The sequence below is a fragment of the Choristoneura fumiferana genome, chromosome Z, assembly GCF_025370935.1.
Source record: "Choristoneura fumiferana chromosome Z, NRCan_CFum_1, whole genome shotgun sequence".
Taxonomy (NCBI): Eukaryota; Metazoa; Arthropoda; class Insecta; order Lepidoptera; family Tortricidae; genus Choristoneura; species Choristoneura fumiferana.
Genome location: NC_133472.1, coordinates 13,629,713 through 13,642,117, shown reverse-complemented (window position 1 = coordinate 13,642,117; position 12,405 = coordinate 13,629,713). Strand labels below are relative to the sequence as shown.

At 37.6% G+C, this 12,405-nt stretch overlaps 1 protein-coding gene across 1 annotated transcript; it reads left to right on the top strand.

Moving 5' to 3' along the window:
- Positions 1 to 9,100: 9,100 nt before the first annotated feature.
- Positions 9,101 to 12,194, top strand: LOC141440924 (cryptochrome-1-like). The gene is made up of 4 exons (XM_074105520.1): positions 9,101 to 9,318; positions 9,953 to 10,211; positions 11,201 to 11,452; positions 12,005 to 12,194. The coding sequence occupies exons 2-4, from the start codon at positions 9,985 to 9,987 to the stop codon at positions 12,192 to 12,194; spliced, it is 669 nt and encodes a 222-aa protein (XP_073961621.1). The 5' UTR covers positions 9,101 to 9,318; positions 9,953 to 9,984.
- The last annotated feature ends 211 nt before the right edge of the window (positions 12,195 to 12,405 follow it).

The following is a 12,405-nucleotide window of genomic DNA, read 5'->3' as shown; positions in this document are numbered from 1 at the left end:
ACACCTGGTGAGTTTTTCTACAAAATAATTGTTTCACAATGCCTATTTGGCATTTACGTTTACGTTTACGTTTCAGATATTTATGCAAGCGTTATTGTGTTACATACATATTAATGCAAGTGACTGTACTAAACAAATGTTAAAAGTCGGAGTAATCTTTTTACGTGTTTAGGATTTCAACATAATCAATCAGTAAATAAGTATCAAATCACTTGAAAAATAAGAAGAGAAAACCTCTGCACGCGCGACTTCTAACTAAAATTTACATTATTTTGTACGTTTTGTCAACAACGCCTCAAATGTACTGCTTAAACAAATTTTGTACGTAGTGGTTATATGCTCTTTGGATTTTGTCTTGCTACATTAGTTTCGGTTACACTACTTTGACAATATTATAAGTCTTACTTCACTTGTAGATCTGTTTCTGAAGACCAACTCCTGGCCTATAATGTGACATCTATGTCTATACAAAAATATAGCCTTTTAAAATTTGTGTTGTGAAGTGAAGCCTGTGAAGCAGAGTGAGTACTGAGAGTGGATCAGTCAGTCACAAAGAGTAAAGTAATGTATATGAGAGTCAGTCAGTGGTTGTGTTGAGTTACCTCGCTCATTGCTTGATTGATTGACTGTTAAGTTAACACTATTGCTACTAGTGATATTGATATCGACATTTCTAGAAAACGACTACTTACAAATTCTATAAAAAAACAACTACCTTATTGTAAAAGGAAATCAACTGTTTGAAAATATTTTGCTTCGGCAACGAAATCTGTTTGTGTTGAGTGATCTACGTACTTGGAATTTTGGTCCAATGCTTCAGACAGGAAAAATAACATGTCTTTAAAAGAGGTAAGCGATATTTTAAACATTAAGTATTCATGTTAAGTTTTGATTATACATAATCGGTCATTATTTATTTTCAAGAAAAAAATAAATTGGTTTTATCTATGCATACTACCCTAAGGAGTTCGGAAAATGGAGATTTTCCTTGCTTTACAATAAAAATGTAGTATTGTTGTAGGTACTTATTAACTTAACCCATTTATTTTAAAATTTGTTTACACAGATTAATTTATTTAAAATAATAATATACAGTGCAAGTAAACAGTCATTTTTTTTTTGTTGATTTTGCATTTGCAGCAAATTACAGTGTTCAATATTGGAATGGACAGAAGGAAAATAGGCTCTTTATAGTTCACGCTTTAGGAAGTTGTTTAATAAACTGCATTTTTTTAGTATACGGTCTAAATATCAAAGACATCAATATTGTTTCAATTATTCATTAACTAACTGTTGCCTGCGACTCTGTTCGTGTAGAATTCGTTTATTGCTATCCCGTGGGAACTGAGCAATTTTCCAGGATAAAAACTATTCGATGTCCTTCCATGGGACTTGTACTATCTGTATACCCCGAATTTCCCCTAAATCGGTTCAGCAGTTAAGACGTAAAGATGTAGGTAACAAACAAACATACAGTTACAAATGATTAATAGACCTAAAGTTATGAACCCTAATGTTTACTTGTACTAAATATTAAAAGCTCTAATATTATTTAAACTAATAATTATTATTCCTAATGATCAATAGACCTACTAGCCATAAGTCCTAATCATTGTACAATGGCCTGCATAAGTGGATGGACACCTTACATTCTATAATCAAACACGAGAGTTGACGATTTTGTTAGGTGTTCACAAGAAATGAACTAGATGGCACTGTCAAACAGTTTAACAATTTTGGTTAATTTATAGAATGTTTACAAATAGTACATTGTGTCTCAAGGGCGGTAAATAAGGAATTACGAACGAGAGTCTATTAGAAGCCCGAAGTCGAAGCTTAATGCCCATATATTAAATTATGATATGATCAATATTTTATCCTCGTAACAGTATGTGCCGATAGCGGAGTTGATCGGCTGCTTAGATAGACTCGTGAACTCGTGAACGATCGTGAGTTTGTATCCAACATAACAGAATTGTATTTTGTTCTTCTTTTTTATTTATAAGTTTCTATTTTAATTTTGTAGATAACTGACATGGAAATTAAAAAAAATACTCTGAAAAAAGGATAACGCTGCAACAGAAATAATACACGTTTTGAAGTTTAAAACATAAAAAATGTATTCCTAAAACAATAGTTCTATTCATTAAATATTGACGCAGTTATTAATGTTATACTATATATTAATTAAATAACTGAAAACCGGAAAGTAGTTTGCTCAGAATCCAGAGTAGAATCGATTACACTATGTTTTAAATCAGGTTGTGTTTGAGTTTTTAAATCCTTCTTTTATTGTGCCCAGTCTAAATATTACGAATGCATACGCCAATTAAACGTTTTAGGGATGTTTCATACCCCTTAGATAATTTATTACTGGCCGTTTTGCGTCAGTTTGGCTTTCTTCTAATAAAAATTAAGACTGTAAAGTTAGAAATGAAGTAGAATTACTAATTACGTAAAACATACAATTATTTTAGGAAATAATGAAGGTATTCGAAAATAAATGCAAACAACTAACTTAAAATAAAATGAAAAATATTTTCTGGGTGTTGTGTAAGGTTTTTAGTTATTAAATTAGCACCTGACCAAAACTTTTATTTTAACATTTTATGAGGTATTAGCTTAAGTATTTATTTCCGATTCTGAAAAGAGGATTGAAGCTGAACCACAATAAAAAAATAGTATTTGAAAGTATTATACCTGAGACTGGGGGTAACTGGGGGTAATAAGACTCATACACATTCTGAATTATAATAATTGAAGTTTTCCAGTTTTAAACATTTTCTTATCAATTATTGATGGCGTAGATCCACTGTAGTGTGTTACTGACAGTTATAATAAGATTACAGTCATATATTGAACTTTCACACTTATCTCACATAAGTAAACAAAACTATCAAGGCATAAATTAATGTTTTGTTCATAATAATAAAATAATTACTTTTCATAACAAAGTGCATGATACCTTCAGGATCATAAATAAAGATAAATATTTTGGTTTATATAATACAGTGTGCTAGAAAATCAGATGCGGATATTTTGAGGATCAATTATTTGCATCGTCGTTAATTGGTTTCAATTAAATTAAATTAAAAAAATACAGTTAATGTTAATGGAGGATGATTCTTTTTGGACAGAATGGTATTTTTGTATGAAACAAAAAAATATTACCACACAATACTTAAATAATTTATGTGTATAATTGTTTTTTAGGTAATTAATTACATACCCTGAAAATATCCGCACCTTATATGTTTTATTATAACATAATTGTTTGAGTATATAACCCGGTCCGGTCTACACGTAACTATCAATTTCACTTTAATAACTGGTGTAACCACCATGATTGTCGATAACTACTTGCAAAAAGAATCGCATTGGTGCAACTAGATTTTCACACATATTAGAGCCGCGAATACTGTCCCATATTTTTACACAGTGGGCTTCTAATGTTTCCGGAGTTCGCTTATTTTGGTTATCCCAACGTTGGACATGATTATAACACCACATAAATTTTCAATGGGATTTAAATCTGATGATCAGGCAGTCCAAGGACCGACTTTAATATAATTTTTGTGTTGATCAAACCAGTCTTGCACTATACGCGACCGGTGTATTGGGCGGTATCTTGCACGAACGTTATGCTCGGCACTTGTTCTTCTGGATAGACAGTTCTAACAGTGGACAACTCTAGCGGCACGACCAGTTCTAACCGGGTATTCTGATTAATTCTACCGGGTCAGCAGCACACATTCAGTATTCCCTGACCATAGCATGCGGCGCATCTATGAGTCGTCGTCTACCCGATCTTTGACGATGCAGCAAAGATCCTTCGTCTTGATATCGTCGTACCCATAGTACTTTGGTACTGACAGTGATACTGACAAGCACTGCCCCTGCCTACTACGAAACTCGAAGTTCGTGTCGTGCGGTCCCTCTGACACTTATACTATTTAATACGAGAGCGAGAGGGACGGTACGATACGAAGTTCGAGTTTCGTAGTAGCCCTGCTGGCCACAAGTGGCACAAGATGGCTGCGGTCGTGTTCTAAATAGCCGCATTTACAAAATCTTGCAAGTTTTGTGTAAACATTTAATAAATGTATATATCTTAGTGTTCATTGTTATTGAATAATGCACCGCGGCAATTGCCGATAATGTTGTGTCACGTCACTACTCTGTTCCGCTTTACACATTGCGTCATTTAGATTGTATAATAAGTAACATGTGCCTAGTTAATCAGCTAATATTCAGCTCTTAGCGTGACTCTTACACACGTTAATGCTAATATAATGCTGATATAACTCAATTTTATGGCAATGTGATGTCTTATACAGCTGTGTGCTGAATAATTTGTGCCCAAATTAGTTATATTAGCAGAGGATGCGCTGTCTACCCTGATATACAGCAAAATGATGCAGCTAATGTTTCCACAGTGCACTGTTAAAATGCTGTTATAATGCACTTTTGTGCTACTTGGGCTACATCACAGTAGAGAACAGAAAAACGCCAAAAATAAAAAGTAAATAATAATTATGCACTACCCAGCTGTTGCCGGCGACTTCATCTGCGAAGAATTCGTTTATCCCTATCCCGCGGGGACTATGCTGATTTCCTGCAAAATTAGCCTAAGTTAATTTAGTATAAGTACCTAGTAATATTTTATTATCTAAGCGTCGTTGGTGTCGGGGGACCGCTAAGGTTAACAGGAAATTAAAGTACATATGTTGTATTTTTTAGGCCGTCTTGCAGGAAAAAATAAATCTAGATTTAGTGGTTAATCCAGGCTTAAGCTTAACAGTTCCATACAATTTGACACTACTAAACTGAGCTTAACGCTAACTCGAGATTTATGTGTTTCCAGCAAGTGGGCCTTAAAGTATTAACCTTAGCGGTCCCACGACACCGACGACGCTTAGATGAAAAAAAAATTACTAAGTAGGTACTTATGCTAAATTAACTTAGGCTAATTTTGCGGAAAATCAGCATAGTCCCCGGGGATAGGGATAAACGAATTCTTCGCAGATGAAGTCGCGGGCAACAGTCAGGTACCTAGTTCATATTTATTTTTTACTTTTTAGTTGTCTTTTTTTGGCGGAGTTTTTTTCGGGCGTTTTTTATTTTTGCTGGCGTTTTTGGTGTCGGGGGTTTTTTAAATTTTAAATTTAAGATTTTTTTATTTCATGTTTTTTAAACTTTGGTATACTTATATTTTTTTTAAAGTGTACTAGTATGTTAGATATCCTGGCTGCAGCATCAGCTCGTCGTGTTGCCACCACAGCATTGTATGTAGAATCAATTACTGATCAAAACGAATCCAAACACGACATATGTTCTATTTTTTTTATAGAGTGTACTAGTGTGTTGCATATCCTGGCTGCAGCATTAGCTCATCCTGTTGTCACCATTGCTATGTATGTAGAATCAAATACTGATCAAAACAAATCCAAACACGATACATCTGCTATAGCTTTATTAAGAGTGTACCTATTAGTGGTCTGGATATCCTGGCTGCTGCATCAGGCCGAGAATTCCATAATCTTGCATAGTTATATAGCATACATGGGTGTTACAAATTGTAGGTCCCAAATATGTTAGAAAGTAAAGTAAATACCCGTTATGCGTCTAAGATTCCTACCGCAGCGAACAAAAGAGCTGATGATATTGAAACAGCTGAACCGATTTTGAAAAAACATGTCTAAGAACCATCGCTAGAAAACCAGCTTTCAAATAAAAGAACCGCATTCAAATCGGTCCACCCGTTTAAGAGCTACGGTGCCACAGACAGACATACGGACACGCAGACATACAGACACACATAGCGGTCAAACTTATAACACCCCTCTTTTGCATCGGGGGTTAAAAAGGAGCAGTACCCCGTCTTCATACAAACGGCCGGAACGCGAGTTATACCTACGCGCCACGAATTCTCAGCATACCTCGGCAACCATCAGTCGCGAGTGCTCCGCGGTTACGTACGTATGGAATCAATGGGGTGCTGAAAGTTTCTCGTTGAGGGCTACAGCATAGATGTCACTAGTGTCGCTGCTTAAGTGACTAAATAAGAAAATAAACAAGCTGAGATATGTGGTGCATAGGAGAAATTCGTGTCTGTATCGCTGTCCAGGGGTGATGTAGCGGTATAGCACGCGGCACGAAATGCTGAGAACCTGGGTTCGATTCCCAGCGCTGGTCTTCTTTTTCTGGTTTTTCTATGCATCTATATTTCAGTTAGTATTTTCGATATGGGTTTTTGGAATCCCCAGACCTTTCGTTCGCCTTCTTGTCGTCGTAAAATAAAACTTTAGACCACTGCTCAGGCGTCTAATCTTTGTATTTTCGAGCCCAGTGCAACCTTTTACCCATATTCTGTTTACGTAACAAGGTTTTTTGTTTTGGCAGCAACAGCAATACGTCCATTTAGGCCATAGTTTCACCACCATCGAACGAAACTGATACTGGCTGATTTCTGGAGCAGTTCGAGTTCGTTGGCGTTTGCTCTGGACATAAATAAATTTTCCTTCGCTCATTGACGTGACTGACTTGGCGTACCTGAATGAAATCGACTGGAATTAAGACCTCGTTTTCGTTCCAAAGCACTTATGACAGCAGTTTGGGAAACCTTCATTTTTCAGCAATTTTTCGTGTCGTGTACCCTTCATTGGACAGAACTACAATAAAGGGGAACACACACAGAGAGCGGGCGCGGGTCGTGCGCGGGCCCGCGACGGGCGTATTTGCATGGCGGTATATGGACGCCTTCACACAGAACGCGGGCGCGGGTCGGGCGCGGGACGGGTCGTGCGCGGGCCCGCGCCCATCGCCCGTCGTCACAAACAGCGCGCGGGCCGAGCGCAGAGTTACCAACTCAAAAGTATTTATCCCTAAAGCTTAAGTTAAAACCTCCTAAAATTGCTATAATTAATTGGAACTCCCCCTAAAACATGTTAGTATAGGTAGTACCACAAGAGTTGAAGTGACGGACAGACAGACAAGACTATAAGGCTTCTGTTTTTTCCATTTTGGCACTCAATTTTAATGAAAATTTGTACTTTAAAGTTGAATATTTCGCAAACAAAAGACTGAACCGAAAAATCGTCTTAGCAACCCCAAACCCAGTTTTAATTTAAAAGACTCCACACTATAGGGTTGGATGGAAAAAAACGTAGGGTTTACGTCTATAGGAGGTACCCTAAAATCATTTTTTTTTTTAAATTTTGATTGTACCATTTTGTCGGGATAGTTTTCATATATATCCGTGCAAAATATACAGCTTTCTAGCATTGATAGTCCCTGAGCAAAGCCGCGGACGGACAGACAGACAGACATGGCGAAACTATAAGGGTTCCGTCTTTGCCATTTCGGCTACGGAACCCTAAAAACCGTATTCATGCGCAGTAGCTAGTTCATCGAGAATAAAATCTAAGTATTTTATTTTTTTAATTAATTGGTACTACAGAAACATCTGATACTTTTTTTCCATTGACTAGTATAAGGTAAGCTTATTCCTGTCGATACAAAAAAATCAGCCACTTTTAAAAATTTCATCCATCGCCCATCATTACATAAATTGGATTTAATTAAGTAAGTAAATAAAGTTTGACCTTGGTGCGCAAGCGCGTTTGTCGTTTTCCACATATATCTCGTATTCTGTGTCGAGTTGTCAAAAATGTCGTATCCATTATTGATTCTAGAACTGTTTTAATTTGTACTCCAAAAGTCGCCAGGTAAACCATTTTGGTCGTCAAAACTTTTTAGCGGTCGCTAAGATTTAAGCAAAAGTCGTCACTTCTAGGGATTAAGTCACTAAACTGGCAACATTGATAGCCGCTGCGGGCCCGCGCCCGCTCTCTGTGTGAATACTACGAACCGCGCGGCTCACGCGGCGGACACCACCCGACCCGCGCACGATTTCTCTGTGTGTTGCCCTTTAATTGTCATATAAAAAAAACAGGAGTAAAAAAAATATATTTGAATATTAATTAAGTTTTTATTAAATCCACGTCACTATCGGCAACACTCCGTCATTATATTCCAATACTTTACATCATTAGTCTCACAGATCGTCATTATGGTTGCCCAACCTTTTTTCTTTTTAAATATTTTCTGAAATATCGAATAACTTAGCGTGCCTTTATAATAAAATAAGATGGACATCTTTAAATCTAGTAGAAAATAAATGACTAAGTGCAAAGGCACCAGTAAAATTATGCCAATAACATGAAATTGCGTCGCCCGATCGCACACTTGTTCTCTATTCGTAAGTCTAGCAGTCCCCGTGGGCCTGGCCTCTATTTAATAAAAGTTACAAATGCTAAAATTTTACATACGAGAATTTAATTGTTAAGTTTCTCATAAAAAAGTGATAATTATGTAGAATTGTAGCACTTGTAACTTTTATTAAATAGGGGCCTCCAATGTACCTAATGCTACTGACACGGTTTTACTGGCCCTGTTAAAATCAGTAATTAATTACCTAAGGTCACATAATACTGAAACTATTTCGAGACTCAAACCGCGTCTCCTCCCCAAACCACACTTCATCGTTGCTCAACATACCTTATTAGGCACTTTCGTTCGCAATTTGCGGTGAAATTTTAGGTTGGTACCTACCTAATCAAAACACGTAGACATTTCGAAATTACTTGGTTTCTAAGATGTTTTTTTAAGGACGTTTTGTTTTACGTACGTAAAGGCAACCGGACCAAGTCTATTCAAACATTTGAATTGGCCGTAGAAGTTTCATTTCAAAGTTTTTACCTTTGTGCGGCTTAATGAATTTATAAAAAAGTTCATGGCTTTTGTTCTCGTTTCTATTCCATTTGCGTAAGAAAAGAAATCTGCGGAAGACTTTGTATAATGTTCAGTATGATAAAGAATAAAGATGGTGTACAATTTTAAGCACGCTAACTGCTGATGTTGCATGGATTCGATAAGACACATAACCTCACGTTTCTTTAGTTCGCCCTTTTGTCTCTCGCCGCTTTGAGGTAGTAGATGTCTTTTTTTTACTCCGGGTTGTCTAATCTAACTGAAAATATGCAACGCCACGATTTAATACCTACTGCAGCAAAACTAAAGCCCAAGAGCACTTAAGGTGCCGCGTAGACCCTACTAAAAAAAGGTTTAGCGCAAACAGTAAAACTCGGCACTCATCAAAATGCGTAATCGAACCAAAGCGGGATTCATTAGGTATCCATTCCACTTGCACGGAACCCGAATGCCAGCGTAGAAAAACCACAGAGCAGTGGCAGAAGCGCACTCGTATCCTCCGCGGTCAAGCGGACGGGAAATCCAGGCAGTTGATGCCTACATCAGGTAGGTCGGGGTAAAGGTCGGACTGGAAAGAAATTTATAAATTAGCCCACAACAAAGCAAAAAAACCTAACTTACACGGCCCTGAGCAACAAAGAAATAAAAACTTACCCGATGAAAAATCGGCAATGCCCTTTAGCACGGGCGCGCAGGAAAAACGTAGAAAATGTGAAGTTAAAAGGTTGTGGCACTAGCTAGCGGTACTTTCACAAACTGATCACTGGAGACTACTATAATAAAAATTTCACTTCAATAGAGATGTATGCTCCGCACTCAGCAACAAATGTTCAACGAATGAATCCGAAACAAAAACGCCGAAAGAACTATCAAAACACAGAATTTAAATTTCAAAATTCAATTAAAAGAGTTAACAGCCAGCTCAAAACCGGCCAGTGAAAATGCCTGGAAAACAACCGAAAAGTATGCAACACGATACACTCATGCAGCGTTGTAATGCTGCACTACCTACTGTAGTGTCACTCACTCGGCTTTCTTTTCGATCGTTCGCCGTGTGTGATGTGTCTTAGGTAATCTCGATGCTGTTGACCTTGAAAAAAGTTTTTGGCATTTGTAAACTGTGCTGAAATGAAAAACCATTTTCATTTCAGCCTTTAACCAATAACAATATTCATTTCAGGTGGAAGCACTTGAGTGAAAAAATCCGTTGCAATGTCAACAGCAACTGTCTCGACTAGATCCAACACTCGCAGACCCGGTTCACAAGTCCCGCGACCTAGCGCAGGCAAGCACACTGTTCACTGGTTCAGGAAGGGCCTGCGTCTCCATGATAACCCGGCTTTGCGCGAGGGCCTAACTGATGCAGTCACGCTGCGATGTATCTTCATCATAGACCCTTGGTTTGCAAGCTCATCTAACGTCGGGATAAACAAGTGGAGGTAACGATTATTTATTTTAATGATCATACACTTACATTACAATAAATGGACGTGGTTATTGCACATCTCAGACAGAAGGTACGACAACAATGCACATCCTAATAATTCGTGTACTGTTTACGAAATTGCCTCTGTGGATGAATGAAAAATAGTTTATGTACCTACCTCGTTTACTATCCCGTTTTTAGGGTTCCGGAGCCAAAATGGCAAAAACGGACCCCTTTTAGTTTCGCCATGTCTGTCTGTCTGTCTGTCGAATATGTATGTAAACTATGCCGACAAAATGGTACAATAAAAAACAAAAAACATTTTTTTTTTAGGTACCTCCCATAGACGTAAAGTGGGGGTGATTTTTTTCCTCATCTAACCCTATAGTGTGGGGTATCGTTCGATAGGTCTTTTAAAACCATTAGGGGTTTGCTAAGACGATTTTTCGATTCATTGATTTTTTGCGAAATATACAACTTTAAAGTGCAAATTTTCATTAAAATCGAGCGTCCCCCCCTCTAAAATCTAAACCGGTGGGTGGAAAAATTTGAAAAAATTCAGAATGGTAGTAAATATATCAAACTTTCAAGGAAAACTATAACAGCTTAGTTTGTTTGAGAATTATTAGTAGTTTTACTCTTAAATATCCTAAGGTATAAAATATACCTAAACTTGGAAGATTCCGTATAAAATACGAAATCCTTAGAAAAATATTGCTTAATTTTTTCGTAATGGCTACGGAACCCTACTTTGGGCGTGTCCGACACGCTCTTGGCCGGTATTTTAAAAAATAATTCTTAGCACACTTCGTTTGGAAACGTAAAATGTCTGCCAAATTGTATATCTCTAGCTTCGTAGTTTAGTCACGTAAGCGTATTGAACAGGCTTAGCTACGGGCTAGCTCCACAATAAATCCTGCAATAAATAAATTCTTTTAGGATACGGTTTCGTATCATTTGTTATAGAATTTGCTTTGACCTAACGGTTTGACATAACTGTAGGTTCCTGCTGCAATGCCTGGACGACTTGGATAACAGCTTAAGGAAGCTGAACTCCCGTTTGTTCGTTGTGCGAGGGCAGCCAGCTGACGCTTTGCCAAAACTGTTCCGCGAGTGGGGCACCACTGCACTCACCTTTGAGGAAGATCCGGAGCCCTATGGACGCGTTCGAGATCAAAACATCACGAGCAAATGCAGAGAAGTCGGTATCAGCGTTACTACACGCGTGTCGCATACATTATTCAAATTGGACACGTAAGTTACGTAGGTTCAGATTCTAAAATTCCACCTCGACTCGAAGTGACTTCGTGGACTTCAGTAGACTACAAAAAATCTAACTATGTACTTGAGAAGAGAGCAGGACTGGTGTCAGGCTCTCACGCTGTGAAAGAAATTTTCAACAAAGTAATGAAACTTTTTGCCTAAACTGCCATTTTTTTATAGGTATTTTTTTATGTCTTGTCTTGTCAACCATCCTTTTTAAAATATTTAAATAAATAAATAAATATCATGGGACATTTGACACCAATTGACCTAGTCCCAAACTAAGCAAAGCTTGTACTATGGACACTAGGCAACGGATAAACATACTTATACATATAGATAAATACATACTTATTAAACACCCAAGACCCGAAAACAAACATTCGTATTATTCATACAAATATCTGCCCTGGCCGGGATTTGAACTCGGGACCTCAAGCTTCGTAGTCAGGTTCTCTAACCACTTGGCCATCCGTTCGTCAAAAAAATTTAGAATAGTCTTAGTTAGAAGTTTAACATTTAAACAAACTTCCTGTATTTCAGAATTATTGAGAGGAATGGTGGCAAAGCCCCTCTCACTTATCACCAGTTTCAAGCACTGATCGCCGGTATGCAGGCGCCCCTGCCGCCTGCGGCGACCATAACCTCGTCGATGTTGAAGGGAACGGTGACGCCTGTGGCTAGCGATCACGACGATCGTTTTGGTGTACCCACGCTAGAAGAACTCGGTTAGTTCCTGAATCCTGACTAATGTTGCTATTGTACTAAGCATACACTATTATCCATACTTCCATACTCAATACTTATTATTATCCATACTAATAAGTATCACTTACTTGTACTATTACTTATTCTGTGCTATTATTAGTATTATAAATGCGAAAGTAACTCTGTCTGTCTGTCTGTTACGCTTTCACGCCTAAACCGCTGAACCGATTTTGATG

Bases quoted from the DNA above. Each gene is read 5' to 3' on its own strand.
- LOC141440924 (XM_074105520.1), top strand. From the start codon at position 9,985: ATGTCAACAGCAACTGTCTCGACTAGATCCAACACTCGCAGACCCGGT. The intron at 10,212-11,200 runs GTAACGATTATT...ACATAACTGTAG, and splicing joins GTCGGGATAAACAAGTGGAG to GTTCCTGCTGCAATGCCTGG. The intron at 11,453-12,004 runs GTAAGTTACGTA...CCTGTATTTCAG, and splicing joins ACATTATTCAAATTGGACAC to AATTATTGAGAGGAATGGTG.